Source organism: Coloeus monedula (assembly GCF_965178545.1).
Source record: "Coloeus monedula genome assembly, chromosome: 2".
Taxonomy (NCBI): Eukaryota; Metazoa; Chordata; class Aves; order Passeriformes; family Corvidae; genus Coloeus; species Coloeus monedula.
In genome coordinates this window covers 28825540-28849576 of record NC_138782.1, presented here as the reverse complement: position 1 = coordinate 28849576, position 24037 = coordinate 28825540, and the positions used below count along the sequence as shown (strand labels likewise).

Below are 24037 nucleotides of genomic sequence, written 5' to 3'. Positions count from 1 at the left end.
GTGACAGGGCAGCATTTTGATGGGAAAAAGATTAACTCAATCTAGTTATGTAACTGTTCAATGAACTTACCAAGTCTGACACGTTTTGATAACCTATTCTCCAAAGTGCTTGATTTATGCAAAGTCATATTTTCATTTTTGTCTTGATTCTTCAGTGTGAGAACTTGACTCTAGGGGATCATGTAACACATATCCCAAACAGTCACAATTGCTGAAACAGATTTGACTGTCTTGAGAACTGAGACTTACTTGGCAAGTTGTCACTTTTCTAACGAATCTTTCTACTTGAAATAGCTGTGGTATAACACAGTATGATCTTGAAACCAAGAAATTTCTCTTTTGAATGCTAATATATTTTAATAATTTTAGATGCCATCTGAAGAAGTACTAAGCTGATAATACCTGATCAGGCATATGTCTCAATTCAGGATTGATCTAGGTATACTTCAAACATGCTACTTGCAGAAATGCAAAATGAAGTTAAGAAAATAACCTGAACAGGATAAGCTTTCCCAGGTTAGGAGTGACATGCACAACAAAACTGATACAACAATTTTTAATTCTTCATTGAACTAGTCATTACAAAAAACCAAAACAAAACAAAAAAAAAAACAACAAAAAACCCCACATTTCCTTGTAGAAGGAGATCTTACATTTTATGGGCTGTGATAATTAATGGTAACATATGCTTGGCATCCTGGCCACTAATGGCAAGGTCCATTTCTGTATCCAACTGATGAAAGCAATATTTAAACACAGGGTGAAATTGTAGTTCAGTCTGAAGACAGCAGAGCTTTTGTAGGAGTCTCTAAACATAAGGAGTTTTTGCCCTTAAAAAAAAAGATTTCAAGCAGGCATTTACAAGCAGAAAGACCAAACCTATCACCAGTCAGCTGCATTTCTGTAAATCAGTAGCTGTATTTGTAGCAGATGATACCAGTCAGAGGTGTATTGTTCTTGTTGAATGTTGTTGCTAGTCTACTGGTACCTCAGATTTCAGAACAGTGGAAGGAGAAATGTCTTGCCCCTGAATTTAAACTTGAACACTATGAATGCTGGTTATCAGCATCTGAGCAGGCAAGAGAGTTCAGCACATTGCTGCAGGCCAAACTAACTTCAGACCTCTAAGTAAAAGTGGTGGAGGATTTCAGAACCTTTCTTGCGTAATCCTATTGTTTCATTGCTCTTTTGGTTGACGATGCAATCACTCTTGTAATGTCAGACTCTCATGTCAGACTCTTGTACACATGGAACTCAAATGCACAGAAGTGAATTTAATTTTTACTAAGATGCTGTTATCCTTTATCTCTGTTCATATATGTATATTTAACATAGATTCAAGCAATAAGTAGATTATGAATGGCCATGGTAATTCTAATTATTAACTTGGTTTAGGAGTTTGTGTGATGTAAATAATTAATTTTATGCTTAGCCATTTCTGTGCCTACATTTCAGGAGGTTTTTGTGTATACTTTTTTGGCTGAAGAAGTTTAAGATGCAAACTGAAAGGCATACCAACAGTTTTCATTAAAATTCCACAACACACTGTACGAAGTGCAATTAGTGTGATGCTTCTTATGACATTAAGATTCAAATGAGTTGTCTTCATCTTTATTTTCGAAGTATAAGAAAAAAGCTTTAATGCATAGCTGTGAAATTTGTGGTGATAGTCCAACTATTTCTGATCAGTTTTAAAGGTTATTGTGGCTGTGATTTGAACTAGCAAAGGGATTATTTCATGAGTCATTAAAAGAAATGTGCAATCACAGTTTAGATATAAAAGATCATTTGTGGTTCTTAACACAGCTTTCTAGCATATGTTACAGTGTGGATGGCAGTTCTAGCTGCATGTTTATAGCTGCATAATCTTGTTTCAGAAAAATAAATGACTGAAAAGTGTGCTTATCATTTTTTCCCCCTTTTTGGTAACATCTTTTCATACACTGACAGTTATTGTGAATGCATGAAATAAAACTGTTAATCAGTCAAACAAATGCAGTGTAGTTTACTTGCTAAATATCTGTATATTTGTAAATTGTATGTTTTGTATAAATCTTGTCGTAGCCAAATAATTTGATCTCCCCATATTGGAATCGCCTCCTATATTATTTGTTAAATGGTGTTGTGATCATGCACCAGACACTGTAACTGCATACCCCAGAATTAGGTGTTGCTTTAAAAATCCTGAGTCTTCCCCTTCTAACCAGCTATGTTGGTATTGAAGCAACAGCCAGGTATAAAGGAGGAGCAGTAGCAAACTTTTTCTCCTGTGGAAATGTGTGTTGATCACTGTACACGGGAAGTTTTGAACAAGCTGTGATCCACGGCTTTGAGCTTAAAAATGTAAGCAAAGGATAAATAGATTTAAGATGGACCTTTTTCAAAGAATAGGTGATTTCTTTCTGTGATCAACATTCTTGCAATATGACATTTCCTTTTGGCTTTCTTACTCTTTTTTAGAGGCCTACAATATTTTCAGGAGAATGCAAGAGAAGGATGAGTCTCATTATCATTGCTGTGACGTCCTTATAAAAGCACTGTTAGCACAGAATTGTCTTGATGAAGCCCTTGATGTGAAACACATGTAAGGCTTTTCTTTGTTTGGGGGATTTTTATTGGCTCAGAGAGAGTGGTTAAATAATTTCTGGATCATTTTCAGGTGAGTCCTTATCTTCTAATGGGAAAACAGGTCATGACTAGTGATTAGGAGCTGTGGTAAGAAACACACCAGCATTTCATAGGGCGATATGGCACATTTTTAAAAAGGTACTAGAGTGACAGTGTGTGTTGCTAATAACTCATTTCAAATAACAGTCTGAACAAATGTACTTGGCATCAGAGCTGAAAGTCTACCCTTCTGGCAGTCTGCCTTTTCCTCTTTAGAGCAATATCCAAACAGACAGGATTCCTTCACTTAGCTGCCCTTGAGCCTTCCCCTGAATGCTTGTCCCTGCTGCTGTCTTACCCTGCCCACACTCCCTGGCAGCTGGCTGCCTGCCAAATGCAAAATGGTATGTTTGGTTGTGATGCCAGTGGCTAGGAGATGACCATAAACCTTAGATCCAACTCTTACACTTCTGAAATAAATCCAACCTGCTGTCACATATTACTAGAAGGAAAGGAATTGAATTAACCTTTAGTGTGTTGTATGGTACGACACTTGCTTTAATTACTGCCTGTAACACATGTTCTGGTCAGGTTATAGGCTTTAAAGTGTTTTAAAGCTTTGGAGAATCAGTGGAGAGTTAAGGAAAACAAGAATTTAAGTTTAAGGATTTTAAATCTTTCAGTTTCTTCAACTAAAACAAGACCAGTGGTTGTCATCAAGTGTGCTCACTGAATGAATTTTAAAGTGGCTGTAAGTAAATTACCTAATGCATAGAGTACTCTGAAAAAAGCTAATAATTTTTAGTACCAATTTAGTTTCTGATGTCCAGGAACAGTCTAGTGTAAGATGATACTGATTATTTTAATGTTTTCTTTAAAAGTGTTTAGACTGGAGAAATGTCTTGCATTGAAAAAGTGTTTGAGTTCTGCATTCAGAAGAACAAATAGTGCTTTTTCAAATAGCTCTCAGCAACTGGGCTTTATAACAAGTAATGTTTGTGCTTGCAGGATATATAGCTTATATCAAGGGAAAACTAAATCAGTTTATCAAATCGATCTCCCTGTAATGCAAGTAACTGATAAATCTTTGCAAATGAAAGATGTTTTAGGGAGTACAAAGAACACTGATAAAATTTAGGTAGTTTGTTTCACAGAAGATACTCAATTATCTAAAGATGTATTGAAAGGTTCTTCGGGGAAGAAGCTTGAAACATGACTGCTTCCTGACTCTACAGCTCAAACACAGTTGTAAGGAAGATGCACAAAGTAGTGCATATTACCAGCAGTAATTTGCAGATTAGAAGAGAAGAAAAAAGGTGGTGGCTTGTTCCTAGTATTTCAGGGATTCAGAATTGTCACTTTAGGTAAGTGTTGTAGTATGTAAATTCAAAATTCAGGAAGAAAAATGATTTGAAAAACTGAAAAGGTCGGAGGTGCGTTAAGCCTCTGAAGTTTGAGATATTTACAAGTCAATTAATAGGATTTTATAAGAGGTTTTCTTCTTGGTTACTGGTTAACTTCTTGGTTACAACCATGACCATAACTCCTGTGCTTTTCACAACTCTCCTACTCCATCTCGTAGCATAGAAATGCCAGATAGTTACACTGAGAAGCTTCTAACAGCTCACTGTTGCATCAAGACAGAAAAGACTTCATATTTGTTGTGTTCATGGCGTATCTGTGTGTCTTTTTTTCTAGTAACAAAATGATGCTTATATTAAGCATTTTTAAAAGCCTGTAAGTTCTAAGGAATTCACTGAAATAGAGAAAGCGATAGTGTGTGTTCCTATGATTGAGGAGTAGCAAATCTGTGTTTCACACACGTTTCTGGATGCTTCACAACTTTTCCAGCCTCGTGCTAAAAAGAGATTACTCCTACAAAGCCTTAACATGTGTGATGGCCTGAAAGTTGTGCAGCTCCTAATATTTTCATTTAGATACGTATTACTTTTTACTGTTTAAAGCCAAATTTGAAAGGTAAATGATATGTAGAGAGTCTTACTGTGCACATAGGCAACAAAAAGCCTACTTTTTTTAAAATTTAGAAATGCCCAATAACTTCAAAACGTCCCCTGTTACCAGAACTGAGAAACTTCCATGAGAAAGTGATGTGGGAGGAGTAAATAGCACTCCTACACTGCATTTGAAAAAAACTAACACCAGACAACCCAGAAGATCACTGATCTGTTGGTCAACCTAAGTGTAGTTGCTTTCACATTCTAGGACTGTTTTGAGGAATACTTAGTGCATTTAGTCCAAGAAGTTTTAAATAGAAATTTAGGAGTATTGGAATGATGGATTAGTTCTGTAATAGTAGCTAACGTCTATTTAATCACACTAAAGATTGGAAGATTGGAGAAAGTAAATCCTTTGTTAAATGTAATTTACAGTCTCATGCATGAATTGTTGACTTAAGGGCTTTGACAGATGGGACAAAGGGAAAAAAAAAAGGCGGAACTGAGCAGTGGGTGCTTAGGCAGGGATTAAGGGGATTGGTTGGGAGAGTAAGAAAATCCCGAGTCCAGTGACTGCATTTGTGAGCCTGGGAGGCTGAAAGTGACTGAGAGGATAGTCATATTGTGTGCAATGTGAAGGATTTTCTTGGGATTGAGGAGAACAATTTAGCAATGACCCTGCTTACCTCCCAATCCGCTCAGCCCCTAAGTTCAAGTAGGTAGGCTGCTCAGTTGTTTGCCACAAGATGATCAGTGAGGTTTATCTTGATTGCTGATATGGTAAATGGCATTGCCCCCCTTTGCTCTGTAGAGATTTTGTAATCTAGAAATGAACATTTGTAAAGTTATCCTTATATATTAAAAACGGGGCTTGGCTACATGTCATTTAGGAGCAGGAACATTTTGTAGTATAAGACCAATGTGATTGCTGGTTAGTCTCTCTTGACAATTTCCAGAGTGTTAGAAAAGCTTTAGCAGGGTTAACTAAAGACTGTCTTTGCTGTACATACATGAAGTTTTGTATTACAGAAGATAAGGAGTTGATAAGTGAAATAAAATTTTAATGTGGCTAAGGCAGCAAATGTAGGATGTTCACTTTAAAACCTGTATACATCTAGATGACAGAAATTTGAAAATTAATCAACCAAATGATATGGTGTTAGTTCATAATATGCTTTAGTTTATGTTTAAAATATACAGTGCTGAAAATAAATGTTTCATTTTTATTGCTGAAAGAATAGTTTTATATTTTATAATTATGGTGACTATTGAAAAAAGAAGAAAAAGTATCCAGCTTAGGATACAACAGAACAATGCAGGGCATGCAGTTATTTTAGTCATCTAATATGTCAGCATTCAAGAATCTGAACCGATTGTTTAAAAAAAATCTTGTACTTTGTTTCTTTTGTTGCTCACTTCCAACTTTGTCATCTGTCAGAATGCAAAAAAAATTATCCTTCTATAACCATTGACAGGATAACACAAAAGCTGTCTCCAGGTCGATATTTTGCAGCAATATTTTTAACATACGAACAGTAGTTTTTATAATTTCACCTTGGTGCTCAACCATTTATTATCGTATCAGAAGCATGTCAGTAATTCCTTTCTAAATGTCTGCTTCTTTTAGTGCTGAGACCCACATCAAGGGCTTCACACTGAACAGTGCTGCCAGCAGCCTCCTCATCATATCGCAAGTTAGGCGGGATTATTTGAAAGGTATGTCACAATGCTTGACCTTTACGTCACATTAATGCCTCTGCAGATTTTTCTTGTAACGCCCTTCGAATACTTGGATAAAGGAGTCCATTTAGCAAATTACCTGCTTATCAAGAGCCTTTTGTGGTAGCTGAGAGACGTAAATTACTGTACATGCATTTATAATACAGCTTGAATATGAATGTACTTGTCATTTGACCACTTAGTCCAGTTTCCATTCCATTTAACACAAGATGGGTTTTCTTAAGATGAATCACAGCTCTTCAGACATGCAAAATTTGTGCTCCAGAACGAGAGAAAGTACAGGCTTTCAAGTGCGTTAAAATTCACAGCACAAGTCATTTTGCTTTGGAAATTAACATACTTTAGAGCATCTGAAACAATTCCCAGCAGTTGTTTCTTGCATATTGTGTTGGTTGTGTGAGATACCAGATGAGTTAAATTGACTGTTAAATGTGCATGATTGTGAACTAAATGATTATAATATTGATTTAAAAACTTAATCGAATACTTTTTAATAGTTCTCAATACCAATGGTGACAAAATACTCTGGTTGGTTTTCTTTTTAATGTAATGATGATAGTGAAAAAAATGGTGGCTGAAGAGTACATAAGATGCCCAACAAGACGGGGCATGAAGTTTACAGTTGTTTCATTTTAGTTCTCAGCATTGGTTGCTTTGCAGCCTAGAGGTCAGTTCCACAGTGTTACATCTAACTTACTTAGTTGTGTTGAAGAACTCTTGTGCAAGAGGAAAACTCTACATGCAGGTAGTTTTACATGCAGGGCAGTATCTTTTATCCCCATGCAAGTCTAAGTACAATGTTGATACATATTTTTGTCAGTATGTTTAAGCTCTAAAGCAACTATGTACAAATTAAATGGATTATTTAAGTTGGGTTTACAAGGCCTACCAGAAAACCCACTTTTGATCGTGCCATCATTACATTTTATTTCATTCCATTATGCATAGCTGTACTAATAACCCATACCCATGTAACATCAGCTACATTAAAATACTCGAGATGAGCATTTAGACACATTTTCTCACTTGTACTCCTTCTTTCCTGTGGCTGATAAACTTGCCTTCTTTCCAATGCCTTCCTCATTCAGTCTCTAGTTTAACATCACTGCCAGGTGTCATCCACTCAAGTGTTTGTGGTGAATGCCATTGCTCCTTTTGCTATTGGCAGATCTTTCTTAGCAGCTTTCAAGGCCTTCACCTGACTTTCCTGTCTGCTTTTATTCTAATAAATCTCTGTTTTCTTCTCCAATATGTCACGAAGTTTTACCAGCTCTTCCTGAACACTGCACACCAAAATTCTTCCCTGCTTTTGAACATGAGTGATGTTTCTATATTCTGCCAGTCTGTTGCACAAACTATATGGGGTTTTAGCTAGCATACTAAATTCTCTGCTACATCAACCCTCTTCCTTGCTGTACTCTAAAAATCTTCTTTTTGCACGATGCAGAGTTTCTCAAGAAGTCTGTGGAATTACATTACTTTGCAAAGTGATATTTTCTTTTATCTTGCACGTTGAAGAAGCTTTACTCTGACAATCTTACTGAATAGTCACACTTGATCCTTGTTTCTGTTTTAATTTGAAAGATACTACTTGTCTTTGTCTAAGTGAAGCCTTGAAAATGCAAACTACTAAATATTTCAGCCATAGTGGTCATTTTCTAAGGCTCGTAGATGACCCAAAACATTTTTGGGCATGGTGCTTTTGTAGTCTTTTGCTGGTGAGCACCATTTGACCTACATCCTGTGATGGCTTTCACTTGTGTGAAACCTGCTTGCTTTACCACTTACATACCTCATTTAGTTCATCAACGTTCTTTATTGTGTAATGTGGTATAGTTAAAAGGTTTTATGGAGGCCCCTAAGTATAGTCCTAAGAGCTCTGATATCTTCTAGCAAGAACTTCATAAAACCCAGGCTACTTTCAAGAGTAGGTTTCATGGTAGGAAATTTGCAGAATTTATAGGAAAGCATTGTGAAAGACAAATGGTTGGTTTTCACGAGCATATAGTTACCTGCAGAGTTATCCACTATGCTATGAGTGCCCAATTTCTTGCAGTAGTGCTGCACATATGCAGCTTTTCAATCTTTCTCTGTCCTCCTTCTTGAGAAGGCTGATTGTGCTGCATGTTAGAGGGAGGTCCACAACTATAGTGAGGAGGGAATTTGAACTTGGCATCTGTTCTGAGATTGCTTTTTAAATGTTGTGAATCTTACCCCCCATATAGTGCTCCTTTTTTTCCCTAAAAAGAAGAATGTGGGACAGAAGGAAAAGTTCCTGTGAAGGAAGGCTAGGCTTACAGGATGTTTTTTCTTCCTGTCATGTAAAGGGTAATACTTGGTTTCTGCAGTACCTGTATATTGAATTGGAATGGCAGTGCTGTGGAGTTCATGTGGGTGTATGTTATTCTAGAAGTGTTATCCCTTGGTATTATAATTATCATCTGTGATTAATCCTGCCTATGCTGGTAAGGAGTAAGAGATTTTTACCAGAGGGGCACATCTTTCTGTGTGTGTTTGCTCATGGATAATGTAAATTGACAAGAATTCTGCTTGGAGAAACGAGGGTGACTTCATGTGCTGTGGGTTTGGGAAATTTGTGGCAGATGGACAGGAGATTGACCTTGACTGTTTTCAACATATGTAATTGTGATAATCTTAGGAGTTTTTGAGGTAAGTGTTGAGTTCTCAGTTTTTGTTCTTGTAAGGAGACTTGTGTCCCATACTTCTATTTAAAAATTAAATTTTGGGAAACAAAGTCTTGGTGTGCACTTAAAAAGAGAAATCTCAGTATTATACTTCAGCAGTTTCAATAATAAACTACATTTTTAAACTGTATTTATTCTTAAATATACAACTTTTTTTGTTTTTAGTAAAGGAAATTGATTGCAGTTTGGAGAAAAAAAGAGTCAGGACTTTAAAGTCATAAGAGAGGATATTTATGACACAGCTGCTTTCCGTGAGCTGGTTACAAAAAAATTATTTCAATGTTGAAAGTAGCTTAATACTTCTTACTAGGAGATATTGCAGCCTTTCAACCTAAATTATTGTTGAAAGTTTTTATTTGTGTATATGTATTCAAGTTAGAATTCACTGTAGTTATTGCAGGGCTTAAAGAATTTTTTTTCTGTATATATTTTTAAAAGGGTAAGATTAATGATGCCAGCAGCATGGTTGCTTTCTGAACTAAAGTCTGATTTCTGTTTCCCTTATTTCTTTACCATTGTTAGATGCCTTGGCTGTTTTAAAAGGAATGCTTGACAGTGGCGTGTTGCCCACTAGACCAGCAGTTACTGCTCTCATTCAGGCCCTGGCAGAAAAAGGAGATATAAAGAACCTCCAAGTACTTGAAAACATCCTGGGAGATGTCACAAAATCAATTGGTTTATCTGACTCACTAATGCCTAATGCTATTGCATTGGCTCATACTAAAAGGTAAGTATTTCTAGGACTGTGTATTCAATTCTTTTCTGCAGAGTAGTGGGAAATCTCTTGCATTATCCATTTCATTCTGTTTCCATTTTTTACAGTGTCCCAGATGTTAAAATTGTAGTTGAGTATGGTGTGTGATTCTGTTCTGGTATTGTCTCCCAAACACATTTGGGGTTGAAAATAATTTAGCGAAATACACGGATAATAAGTGTGAAGCATTTGGAGGAATAGAAGGTCTTCTTTGGTGCTGTAATTTAGCTTTGAAACCTTTGTTCTAATGTGCATATAAAGTGTTTCCTTGGTGTTACATCAACAGCTCTATGAAATCTGAAGGTAAAATGGAATTACTTAATTGAACTTAGCACCCAGAGGTTGTGTGTGTGATAGTTTGGAAACAAAAATCTACTACCTGTTCCAGTAGTTGAAATGACAAAATATTCTTGAAATATTACTTTCTTTACCTTCAAAATGTGAAAGCCAGATGTGTATCTGTGGAGTGGGGTCTTTCCGTGGGGTTTTTTTTGTAAGAATTATAAAAGCTTGGCTGATGCTTTAGGCCACAGTTTAGTTATCATAATTATCCCCACACTTTCAAGTTGCCTTTGATTCAACTGTTTAATTCAGTATTGTGCTCTTGCCTTGCATTTCTGGTTTAGTTGATAACGTTGGTACTGTGCTAGTTTATCCTTTGTGTAAAACTGCATGGGGAAGCACTTGGAGGAGAAAGGGCATTGTCAGCTTCTCAAATCTACTTTGCAGGAACCAATCCTCAGGAATCCTACATATTCTGTTATTTTATTTCAAACTAGTTTTGTCAGGTGGACCTCCTGTGCCTGACTTGGCAGGAAAGCTGTAGACCTTTGTAGTGCATAACAGATTCCTGATTGCCTCAGGCATGCCAGGCCACAGGAAGCAGATCTGAACAGTCCTTGGCACAACAGTTCTAGTGCATGGACTTGTACGTAAATGAAACGCTTCAGATGGGAGGGACACTTCATTATTTGTCCTATAAGCTGCTTATTTTCCTGTATTTCCGTGTCATGAAAGTGTTGCAGGCTGTGTTCTTAAGATGGAGATTGATGACAGGAATAAATATAGAAATTGTTGTATGCAGGTAGAGCGTCAACTTTTCTTTTCCCATACCAAAACGAACTTGATGTATGAAAAGACTTAGCAGTGGAAATAATATGCAGCCTATATATTCTCAAATACCTTGCAATCTGTACCTTGACAACTCTGAAAAACAGATTCTTGCAGATATTTTCAGTACAGGTTCATCTATTGGCAGATCTATGTTAGTGATACAGTTTTCAAAGCATTTTTCGTAGCGTTCACATGTGCTGTATTTCTGCTTCACCTAAAAGCATTCGTTGTGCTCAATTTTCTTTTTCAATTAAAGTAGTTTTTAGACTGGACTGGTAAGATATGTTGTCGTTGAACCTTTTAGAATGCTGGAAGTAGAGTTTACACTTTGGTGAATACTTCCTACATTATTATATTAGCATTTGCTATATTTAAGCCTTAAGATTAAAAGCATTTAGATGTAATGACCAAATGACATTTAATATTGTCTTTTGCATCCAAAAAGACAGGCCTGGTAAAAATCAGGTAAATAATTAATTGCACTGCATAAAAATACTTAAATTGCGTGCATTAATTATTCAGATACCCTCTGTTAATGTTTAGATTTTGCCTTCTAGATTTGCAGGACACATTTTCCTAAAGCAGCAAGCTGAACTCTTCTTTCTTAATCAGGAAAAAAGTGTGTCTAAAATACCTAAACTTTGTACAGGTCAAAGGCCATTAAAAATTATTTTTTAACTGATTTATTCATTCAGTCATAAATTGTTACACTTTTACAATATCGGAACAAAGTAAATCTTTTTTGTCAATATTTTTTCATCCACTATTCCTGGTAAATACAAGCTTGATGTAGAAAACAAAAACTTTAATGTATTGCTTCTTTGGTTTAGAAATCTTGATTTCAGAAACTGAGCCAGTTCAATCTCTTTTCCTAGCAATGACCTTGATGCTGCTGTGAAATACCTTGAGCCTCTCCTTATCTCTGGTGCACAGAATCCTGATCAAACTGTCAGAAATATTTCCTATTTGTTAAGAAAGGTGTCTGAGGAAGGATTAGAACCAGCTTTGGAAAAATGTAAGTTAATTGCAATGATATTTAAATATTCTGACTCAACAGAGGTGTTATGAAAGAGCTATTAGACGTAAAATCTGCTCAGTCAGCATAAATCATGTCTGTGAAGTTTACAAAAGTGGCTTTTCAACCCCAGATTTTCCTTATGTACCCATCATTTTGCAGTTGGTGCAATGGCAGAACAACTGGCCAGTCAGTTTGGAATTTACAGACCTGTCACAGATCTTTTCCTTCAGTATATCACTGCAGACAGAGTGGATGATGCCAGATCATTGATACAGGTAATGACACAACAAGAGGTACAGAAATGCTCAGAGCTCTTCAAAAGTTACCTGAGAAATTGTCAAAAAGACGTGTGGTGCTGGGATGCATCTGAATTACAGTGTGAGTAGCAGTGCACAGTTTAGATTAACCCATGAGCTTGTGCTCTAGTACTGAGAGTAGTAGTGCGTGCCAGTGTCAGGGGGGTTTTTTATATTCCAGTAACCCAAAGGAAATAAAGGAAGTATTTGTATATTGCAAATATTTTTCTCTTAAGTTCTCTGCTGGATGTCAGTTGTTTCTTGCAAACCATTTCCTTGCAACTTCTCACCTAACTTCCTAAGTGCTATAAACATAGTATCTTAGAGCTGTACAGTTTGTAAAGCAGAAACAGGCAGTGATTGCTTGTCATGGACTTCACTTGGTTGCAATAATGTTGTATATATTGTCCTCAAGGTTTCTTAAGAATTGAATTTACTTTCTATTCATATGAGTGTCACAGACTTACTAAAACCCAAACATTGGTCTCTGGGTCACAGTCTCAGCTGAGTTAGGAATTGAGACAGCTGCATTGGTGCCATTTGTGCAGAGCTAAAGGAAAGCCAAACAAGAGGTTGGATGAGCTGTGGGTGCTGGGAACAGGATCTATCAGGAGGCTCATCCAAGCAGGTGACAGTCCAGCAGTCAGGCTGATGTGTGCATAGGCTCCTGCCTCAAATCAAGGCCTCTTACCATCTCCTGATAGTACATGCTACTCATTTACCAGTTCCTAAGTATTTTAAACTGTTAAAGAAAAAGCTCTGCTTCAGCCACTGGATATTTTATGATATTCCAAGACAATACCAACGAAGGTGTTCAGTTCTTTCACTACAGCGTGAGGTGTGTTATCTGTAATTCCCTTTGTGTAGTGCTTTGCCTAACTGGTCATCTGAATATTAAAGGAAAAGGAGACTACAATTTTGCCATAAAACCCTCTTGCTGTATAGCTTGGAATATCAAAATGCAAAAAAATTCTCGAGTTATTTTACTCTTCCTGATTTGGTGATTGCTCTTCAATTAAAATGGGATGAGTAAATGAAAATTGGGTACGGTTTTTTGCTTTTGTGAAAGTAAGGGTTTTTTCATTTTTAAGTAGAATCATAGTGTTCTTAAAATTTTCCAAAACATGGAATAATGTCCGTTTATATATTACTGAAACTTGTTACAACAGCATCCAACAATTAGAATTAAATTCATGGCTCTATAGCGTACTTGAAATAACATTGTATACCCTGTGTCTTAAGGGACAATTTAAAAATACCTCATTATAAGTGGATATTTACAGGTAAGCTGGAGTTGGAACTTCCGTGTATATGAAAAAATTTGGGGGTTTTATGGCTCAGGACAAACTTTGAGCTGTGTTGAACATTTGTGACTGCTATGTGGATTAAGTATTCCACTAATCGCTAACTAGAGGACAGGAATAATCACTCCCCATTGTTATTTTTTGGGAAGTAAACAACAATCCAAATTAACTCTTTTGCCTATAATCTGAAATATTAGTATATACATGGAGACTCCTTGCTTTCAGAAATGCCTCTAAGAGTCTATTTAAAAGTTTATGAAACAGCAACAGTATGTTTTGTACTGTCTGGAGGGAGAATGCTTTTGCTGATGAGAGTCAGAAATGATTTGATAACTTCAGCATGAAAGGGAGCTGTGGATAGCATATCTCCAACTAGACTCTTTCCTCTCAGAGCACTTACAGCAGGTGAGAATGGGTAGAGTTGGTAATAAAATATTTCAAGTTTCTCTCATCAGTGTTTTGCCCCTATTTAGCACCACAGAGCCACTTTTTGTCTGTTTGCCTGAAGGAATGAACCTTCACACCTTCTCACCTGGACCTTAAAGAAGCTTGTAAACCATGTTACTTACACAGAATACTCATCATGGCATAACCCAAAATTTCTTTTTTGCATATGTCTACAATACTAATAGATTGTAGGAAATTCATGGTATGTGTTTTCATATGCACAATATTCTCTTTTTCCTGTGCATTTTGGTAGTGATATCCTGCAGCTGATTAAAAAACCATACTGCATTGTTAAGAGTTTTAAGACTGACATCTTTGAGGAACCTACACTAAATATTGTCTTGTATATTTTATTTTCTCCTCTTTCCTAAAGTAAGACAAATTTTTGATTTTTATCTGGTCTGTCTCAAACTTTCCTAAGTTCAACTTCTCTCTCTCAAACCCTGTCTATTGCAGTTAAAGCCTTTTATAAAATAGAGAGATTGAAATCAGTCCTTTGTATGCATAAGTGTAGGTAATTATACTTTAAAGAGAACTTGCTTTGTACATTTTAATTTTTATAAAGAAACGAGCAGTTATCTCCCTGACACCTTATTAAATGTATAATTAACCTTATGATCCCTAGCTCACTTGTGAATGCTTGGCAGTATAATTGGAGAGGAATAGTGTTTCTCTTTTCCATTCTTTTGCAGTCCTAAACCTCGTTTTTGTGGTATATTGAAGTATTAGTTTAATTCTTTCCCCTATTGTTTTAAACAAACTTTATACCTACCATTTTAAAAATGTTTATCAAAGAAGTGCATGAAATAAACTTGGTTTGTGGTTGTTTCTTTGGTTTTCTTATCAAACTAATAGTCAATTATTTACCTTGTAAATAGGTAATATATTAGTATGTTGTTTTAAGCATCTGTAATTGGAAATGTTCACCTTAGTCATTTTGTTTGTCAGTAACCTGCTCATGTCTGCTACATTAATGATTTCTTTGTCTTCAGAGGTGGGATGCAATAGTTCAGGAGAAGAGAACTTTGGGGCGTTTTATGGCTAGAGCAGCATCTAAACCTGGACAGGTATAATATTTTTTTTCATGTATACAATTCTATATGTAGCAAAGTACTATTCCATCAACCTCTGTTAACGTGCTTTGAACTTCACAGTTGACAGCTTTACTGGGTTTCTTGGGGAGGGGGGAGGTTAATTTCCAGAGCTGGTTGTATTTAAAGAACAGTTTACATTATGGAGCATGATGGAAAGGAGGGTGTACTTAATATTTTTCTATTGTTTCAGTTATTTCCTGTGCTTTTGATGTTACACTGTATATCCTGCAAACACTATGCTTAAAAGGTTTTACTGCATGATCCAGTTCAGTATCACAGTCCTTGTTTTATTGGCTACATTGTACGAATACAAATGCAAGTTAAAACCTCAGCCTCTCTCTGATGATAAAATGCCTCTGTGTTTACATTAAAGGACACTTTTCATATTACTTGTTGTGGTGGTTTGGACATGTATCTAGTTGGAGCATCTGTTTATGTTCCTGGCTTTGTGCTCGTTCCCTGTAATTTGAAATGCTCTCATTTATGTGCTTGCTCTCTACTCTTATCCTTCCCTCCTCATATAGCCCCCTCAAAGTAAGCAAAAAAACCCCACAACAAATAAAACATAAATCCAAAGACCAACAAAAACCCCCCTACCCCTAACAAAAAAGCCTTAGCACACACTAAAAAACTCAAACACCCGCTGCCCCCAACCCTCAAACCCAACACTGAACAACAACAACCAAAAAGACCCTGAAATACACACCCAAGCAAAACCACAGGGATTCTCCTCTCATAGAGGAGCAGCATCAGGAGACATCTAGCACACAAACTATAGTAAATACTTTTCAAATGAGGCAAATGAACATGATGTTTTGTGGAAATTGCCATTAAATGCTAATAGATTTAAAGTTCTTTTGCTGAAGTGATGATGATAAATACGACGTGATAAACACTATTCTATTGTTTGGTGTGTATAAGAAGGAACTAAAAACGTTGAAGTTTCCCAGCTCATCAAGCTGAAATTTTACTAACACATCGAAGTTGGTAGTGTGTGATAAAGGTGTTATTATTAATTTCTATGAACGGTTTTTAATTTAAAACCTGAGAATTTTTGAAACTGGAATCAGAGGCTGAGGGAAGGAGGTTCCAAACTTAAGCACATTAGTTAGTAATCTGACTCCTTTTAAGCATTGATCATAGCTACCATTGACCTCTAGGTCATTGAAGGATGCTAAGTGTTTTGCAGTTTTCCTAAATTGGTTGAAATCCTGCCATATTCTCATTACTACGTTAATTACCTACCTGAAAAAAAAAGACACACTAGTGTTTAGGATTCTTGAGTATGGATTTTAGACCTTTATTACATTAATTGCATTTTGTGATTCATTTCTTTTACAATTTCATATCTGCATACAAAATTTTGGGAAGGAAATTATTGTATCTACTTTTAGTCACATAGTCCATTCCTTGTTACCAGTACAGTTAATTTCATTTAAAAATGTGCAATCACTGTTCTAACTTTGGCAGCTTTATTTTATTCTTTAAGATTTCAAGTTAATGCTCTTTTTGTCTGTGCATTGAATTTCACAGGCAAAGAGGATCGAGACACTTCTAGAACTGATTCCTGAGCGTCTCGATCTGGTGGTGGCGTACCGGTACCTCTTGAGATGTTACGGTGAGTGACTCTCCTTGGGATGGTGTTTTAGTAAGAACTCTGGAGACATTCAGAAAGGTCATGCAAGCCCTTGCTTGCTTTACAGTTCGAGTCATAAAGAGGTGCAGGGGTTATCTGAGGTTTTTCTCATTTCAGTCTGTTGGGTCTGTATGCTGTCCTAGCTGTTAGGGTGGAAGAGCAACGAGCTGACACGAGCCCTGAATCCTTTACTTAGAACCTAAAGTAGGTGTTTCATGGAATAAGAAAAAATCCATCTTAAGCCATGGGGAAAAATACTGTAGGAATGAATGGCTTTTAAAATGAATCCAGCTTTTTTCCCCCAAAACATGTAGTAATATTGGTTCCATGTGTGTGTTTGTGTGTGTGTTTGAAAATCGTGATTAGTTCTGTCAGTAATACAAAAGGATCTTAGTCTTATTAGTGTAAATTCTTTATGCATCTTGTAATTCAGCCAAAGTTAATATTTAGATGCCTTCATTTGAATTTACATTGAAGTACTCATCAGCTCTCCTTATAGTTGAGGTCAGAGGTGAGCACCTCTAAAAAATCAAGTTGTTTGTTTAATTATGTTTATTTGCAAGATTTACTCTTGACAAACCAGGATGTACAGCTCCTATGGCAACACTCAGTTGGAAGCTTGCACCGCTGTGCTGTAGAGTACTTTGCCTTGTGTACTCTGATGCTGTGCTCCAGTCTTATTACAGGGAGTAAATACTTTTCACACATGTGTTACAAGCAAAAAAGTACAAGGACAGAAGCCCTTGTGCTCCAGTCTATCACAGAGGGGATAAATAGGAATAATTAGGTAAAACACTTCAAACACAAATCCATGGTATGGTGGTAAATGAATACAAACCTACTTTTTAAAATCAAGTTGTAGAAGTCCCATGATGTGTTATCTAACTTAGAAAATTTGCTTGCTTAGTAACATTCCAAAGAGCAATCACTACCAAAATCGTTTAGCCCTGTAACAGATAGCTTCAGGTTCACAGCAGGGTAAGTTTTCTAACATGTTTTTACAAAACAAAAAGTTGCCCTTCTGTCAGCAGCATTGTACTTGATGCTTTATGCTGTCGTTAGTCCTGTGCTGCTTTGACCACTACCAGTAAATTTTTACTAGTAAAAATTCTGTAAGTGAGCTTAGTAAGTTGTTCGCTATCCTTCCTAACTACATCATAGTATAGCAGTTTCATAAAGAGATTGCAGAGAATCAGTCACTTGCCCTACTATACCTAAAGCAGTGGTTAGAGTGTATTGAACATATGAAGCCACACTGTGTATGAGCAGATGCTTGCTGTACTCTCTCTTCAGGCAGAGGTGTACCTGGCTCCTAGCAGGTTCTAGAGGAAACATTCAGTAGCAGCATGAAGAGTTTTAAAAGCTGTTCCCAGGTTTTTCTGTGCAATCATCTCACCTGCATGAGACATTGATCATTTGACTGTTAAATATTGCAAAATATTTCGCACAACTGAAAATGAGAAGGCTGTGCATAGATTGTGCTCTAGCCATGAGGGGTAGAAATAAGATCTCTTAAATCAAAGATTTTTTTTTTTTTTTTTAAAGTAAGTAAGCTTTCAAATATAATTTCTTATTTTGGACCAAATCCAACCTTGTAGTAGCATAATTTTTGAGAGAACAAATGATTCTCCTTTCAGGCCATTGTTGTTTTTAATTAGTTAGAAAAGTCTCTGAAACACGGCAGAGTATTGTTATTACCACAATTGGTTATGCTTTCTAATTATTAAAATAAATGGGCAAATAAAATTATAATTGTCCATGTTTAGCAAAGATACAGTAGAACATAGGTCCCAGCTGAAAGACGTTTGATCATCTGTCACGCATCCATGATGGAACAAATAAAAGGACCTTTGCTCCTTTACCTTGTCCTGAGATGTGATGCATAATCCTTTGCTGTATACCTTTTAGAAAAAAGAAATATGTAAAATCACAATTGTGTGGTCCATTAAATGCAATCTAAGTATTAGCTCTTTTTGTTGGTGTTTCCCATACAATAAACCTATTTTAAAGTTGTAGAAAGTTAATGATTTCTATGCTTTCATTAAGCTGTCATTTCATGCAGTTTTTGCAGTAGCCTCCCACATTCAAAAAGGAGCTCAGCCACTTGCCAGATGTGAGTGGGAAGCTTTTTCTCACGAGAAAGGGACACAGGCTATCCATTTCTGCACAATGCTTTTTTTGTTCTTTATGAGCCATTGTTTTTATAGCTCCTATGGTTGTGAAGATGTTTCCAAATGTCAACAAGTAAAACCTGAGACAGCTCCCATACTGCAGGTGTTTGTGTTCTCCCGAGCAACAGAATGAATTTAACTGGATGTGATGGCTTCCTTGATGTTCACAAGATGCTAGGGACTGTTGTGCTGCTTCTAGGACCCCGGGGACAGCAGTGAAACTGTCAGGGGTCGCTTCAGTTTCATCCCAGTGCTTCTCAAGCAAAAGTCTGAGCAGCAGAGAAGTCGATGGTTAAGCATGAGTGAAAACAGGTGAAAAGAGAAACAAGTAACCACTGAGATCTTTTGGGTTTTATTTTTTCCCTCAGAATTGGATGGGGATGTTGCTTCTGTAAAGGCTACGTATGAGAAAACAAAAGCGAAGAATATAGAGCTGCACGAGATCTCTTTGAAATCTTTAGCAACTTTTCTGAAGAAAGTAGGAGAGCCTGTCCCTTTCACTGAACCCCCTGTGAGTATTTCCTAATTAAGAAATAGATCTGCAGAGTTGTGTATGTTCAATGTTAATAAAACAAATTGCATGAATAATGACATAGGGACCAGGTCTCTGCAGAGACTCCTCAAAGGAGGTAATTTATGAAGTCTTGGTGTTGTGGGAGCTATGGTAATCTTGCATTGGATTTGACTTGAGGAAGTAAAACCTCTTGGGGCTTACAATATTTCAACTACCTCATTCTTATCAGGCACTCATCTACGGGTGTACCTTTATCAAATCTCCTTGGGGCATTTATCAGAGCAATGGGACTTGAAAAGGCTTACAGAATGTGTGCTTCAGTAACAATTAATGGCTTCTAGTTTTCATTAATTAGTGTTTTGTGTCTAGTGTAAGTTGCTGCACTAGTAGGATGGAATTTTAGAACTGTAGGAATTCATTTTCTACTGCAGGTTTCTTTCCAGCTGCCCTGCCAACATAGGTATGCAACTGTGCAAATACATGTTACTTGAGGGTGACAAGCAGCATGATATTAAATTTGTCAAGACTGCAAATAGTTTTGCATCATTCCTTTGACTAATAATCTACTAGTACCATTTTTGCAAAGTAAAATTTGAAGACGTTGTATTTTCCATTCTCTAAGCAAACTTTTTATTGCTATTTTCTCACCACTTTTTGTATTCTGAAAAAAATGTTCTCATATAATTCTGTAACGACTGGCTGTAGGCTGTTTCTCTATATTGCTTCATGATAAATGTGATTTTCTTTCCTAATTTTGTAAAGAATCAGAGAAAATCTTGGCGCAAAATACTTGGTTTAGCCTTTCAATGGCTATGGTGGGTTTTTTCTACATCTTTGACATAATTTATAATCTGAATTTTTATTTGGACTGTAAATTTTAAACCTAGAATGTCTGTTTCTTATATGTAGCTAGGGAAAAAAAGTGTTTTTTCCAAGTCACTGGGATGATTCATTTTCTGATTTCCCTGTTCAATTTTTCTCTAATGCAGCTTGGTCTTTAAAAGCGTTTCAATTTTTTTGACACAATTGCAGATTGAAGTTAAAAAGTATTTTCATTTTAAAAATGAAATTGATTATATTATTGCATTTAGTAATAGAAGCTTCATTATGCATTTTTGGCAAGGTTTTCCTTTTCCTTTTATTCACTCTCTCTGGTATTTTTCCTAATTATACAGACTTCAATACAGATCTAGTTTTGCATGACAGAGAATAATAGATTTTGTCAGGACATAAGACTTTGTTCAGAATTAGTAACTTTTCAGTTGAAACACGGTTGAACTTGTTTATTCCGCTCTGTTTATAGGAGACATTCAAGTTCTATGTGGAAAAATGGAAGAACAGAAAATCGGAAGCATCATGAACAGACAGTTTTATGACTTAGTTGTTTATGAAATTGTTTAAATACTGATTCAATAAAAACTTTAAAAAGCATGTTATGTGTAATTTTTAATTTAAATCTGTGATTAACATCACTTTCCGTAACTGCAGTTGATAGAAACATTCATTAATAGAAATGCTGTTAAAATTGTTAATGAAATATCAAGATGCAGCCTTCTGAGATATTTCTGTTTTGATGTATGATCTGCTATAAACTCAACTGTTTCTTTGCCCCTGTTGATTTGCCAGATGTATGTATATCAAGAAAGTTGCTGGAACTGTAACTGAAGGAGTCTGTCTTATTCCTTGTTCTTTGCCTGGTCACTGTACTTTGGGGTGAAGTATAAGGGTGAAGAATGTAATCTTCAGGATTCAGCTGTATCTACGCAGAAAATAAACATATTTTTTAAGTTTTCTGTTAATTGTACTTTCTTGTGTTAAGCAGCTTGGTAGGGTGTTGCGTATTACACGTAAAGACAAAATACTTTCACCTTTTTACACTAGCCTTGTGTGTTGTAGTTGGATAGCATCTTCATTCTCATAACTGTTAGTCCAGTTGATTTTACAGACACAAGAACTGCATATCCATGGAAACAGGCCCTTTAAACAAAGCAGTGCCTATTCTTTGCAGGGGTAGCAATTTTTACTTACTGGGAGACTAGTGGACATGCTTTATTTGAAGGAATGTGGGAGTACAGCTACTCTGATACGATATTTTAGAGCCCAGAGTTGTGTGATCATGAAAATAAGACACGTCTAAGTTACAAAGATTAAATAATAGGTAGAAAAGACACCCATTCTCTCTATGCATAATGATGGAAACTCACAAATCTGCACATTGGTTTTGCAAATGGAATATGTTGCCTACTGAGTACTTCAGACAGGTTTTAACAAAATGAAAGATTGTTTCTGTGCATTTCATAGCTTTGTTTATTAATCTCTATGTTTTCAGCCATATCTTAACGTTATCTTTCTTAGGTTTTCCCGCATAGGCAAACTGTGGTAATTTAAAATTCATGTGTGCACACAAGGTTTTGGCAAAATTTTGCAAGACTTGTATGGTAATCTGAATGTGTCAAAGAAAGAAATCGGGACCTAATTTTTTTTTTAAGTGAAACTTCCAATTTAATTAATTATTATATTAAAAAATACACAGAAAAATCCTGCTGTACTTTAAACATGAGGCTTCACTAATCAGGAGGGGGGAGAATGGTCAATTCTGTTTTCCAGGCAAGCTGGATGAATGCAAGCAGTCTGCTTCCTCAGTGGTGTGGTTTTGCAGTGACCTTCATCACTCCACAAGCGTAGACTCGACAACATACGGCAGCTACATGGCTCGAACCATCTTGCACCCTTTGTTCCTGGCTTGTCAAGATAAGGCATTAACATTTGAAATCTCATTCATAGCCTAATGGTTGTGTGTGCCCTATCTGAAAGCATGCATAGGCAGGACTCAGTTTATTTCATTTCACAAATGGAGATTGTTCTTTTTTCTAAAGCTGCAGCTACATTACATGTGTTTCAGTGTAATAACAGCACAATTGAAGACTGTGTCAACTAGTTGGCAACCCTTTCTCTGGTGCCACAGGTCTTGTTTTTAGAGGTCATCTCGTGAATCTCTCTCCATTTCACAGCAGTAGCCGTGTTCCTGTAAGCAGAGTCACAGCTGAGCCTAACTGGAGGAAATGGGCATGGATGCTGCTGGAGCTGAGCTAGCACATGGATTAAGGAAGAGAATATTACTTGAAGCAAACACCAGGTCATCACAGAGGAAGTTAACAGCAGATCTCTTCATCTTAACTCCCTTTTTGACAAGGAGGTGAATGAGGCTGTGGATCAGGTACTGCACTCATCAGTTGTTATACCAAGGGGTCATGTTTGCTGGCTGCTGCCCTCTGAGGCAGGAGAGCTGGCTGCTGCCCTCCAGATGCAGGGCTGTGTGTTGCTGGTGCCCACGGTGGGGTCTGACCATGCAGTATTGGTGCAAGTTAACATCTGTGCATTTTTCTTCTAGCTGGTTTGACTTGAACTCTGCCAGAAGCATGCTCTGTAATTTAATTTTTGCAGTTACGGAGGTAAAAAGTACATTTGATAGCCTGTGACTGAAGAGTATAAATTAAATTGTTTTCAGCTCCAAAATTGCCTTTTGAGTGACCTCATGGAAAGTTATGGGCTGAGCAAACCAGCTGCAGAGCTGATTAAATGTCAGTGAGGCGCTGCAGGAACATGAGACCAAACAGAACCAGGGTTTCATGGCCGCAGTGACAGGGAAACGGGCAAAAGGACATGCTGACCATTTGGGATCCCGTTGGAATAGCCTGGACTCATGGAGCCCAACCCACCTCTGTGGCAGAGATGGGAAGGAGCAGATTATTTAAAGGATGGGCTGCTGTTCATAATACTTTTTATTTCCTGTTCCAGTAAATGTTTCATGTGCAGTTAGGGGATGATTACACAGAGAAGTGCAGTCTCTCCTGTCTTTAAAATGTGGGCTAGTGAGGGATTTGTGCCACTCTGGGACACAATCATCTCAGTCTGAAACCAGGTTATACCGGGAAGGTTTTGCAGATTCGGCATTTGTGCCGACGCTTCAAGAGCACGCTTGAAATGATAATATTTCTTGTGCATCGTTGTGCTGAGACTCAGCCATTTCAAGCATGAAGAAAAGTGCAGTTTAGAAGGTTGGCATTTCTTCACCAAAGAAGTAGGCAGTTTCATTATTTCTTCATCTTCAAAGAGAGAAACCTGTAAGATGACAAAATGCAGAATGGCAGCCTTGCGAACTTGTCATGGTGATTTACTGGTCCTGAGAGCAAACACACTCTGTCACACTGACCACCGCATGCACCCCTTTAAAGCAGGATAGAATTATTTGCCACTGGCTAGTGGATAACTGGGATTGTGCAAGATCCAGACCAGGTGTGGTGTCTGTGAGATGGACCTTTCCAGAGGCCTCCGTGGGAAGCAGAGAGCCTGCTGACATGCCATGACCTGACATGTTACTGTAAAAAAGCAAATTGTGGGAGTGTGTATGTGTTTGCATAATTGTGTGTCTTGATTGGGGTTGAGAGGACTGGGAAAAGCTTGCTGCTTGAATTGAGATGACTTAATCTCACTTCTGTGCCCTGCACCGCATTATGGGCTTGCCTCTTCCCCCACTCTCCTTGAGGCAGGGGCAGGAGGAGGGGACTTTTTGGGCTTTCGAGATCAACACGGGAAAAGTTTCCTCGTTAACTACCAATGGAGTCATTCTGCAGCATGATAATTACATGCTATAGTTTTATCCTTATCTACTAAAACAGTTCG

The 24037-nt window shown here is 37.0% G+C and overlaps 1 protein-coding gene across 2 annotated transcripts in view; it reads left to right on the top strand.

The window, feature by feature from the left end:
• The window catches only part of LRPPRC (leucine rich pentatricopeptide repeat containing), a gene marked incomplete at its 5' end in the record, with an annotated part of 87389 nt that extends 66236 nt beyond the window's left edge, over positions 1-21153 (top strand). For both annotated transcript variants that reach the window (XM_082277214.1, XM_082277215.1), the window contains 9 exons: positions 2461-2584; positions 6190-6278; positions 9530-9734; positions 11750-11889; positions 12052-12167; positions 14932-15006; positions 16567-16651; positions 19209-19351; positions 20658-21153. In XM_082277214.1, coding sequence (XP_082133340.1) covers positions 2461-2584; positions 6190-6278; positions 9530-9734; positions 11750-11889; positions 12052-12167; positions 14932-15006; positions 16567-16651; positions 19209-19351; positions 20658-20714 — 1034 coding nt within the window. In that variant the 3' untranslated portion in view covers positions 20715-21153. The remainder of the gene's footprint in view (positions 1-2460; positions 2585-6189; positions 6279-9529; positions 9735-11749; positions 11890-12051; positions 12168-14931; positions 15007-16566; positions 16652-19208; positions 19352-20657) is intronic.
• Between the last annotated feature and the right edge of the window lie 2884 nt (positions 21154-24037).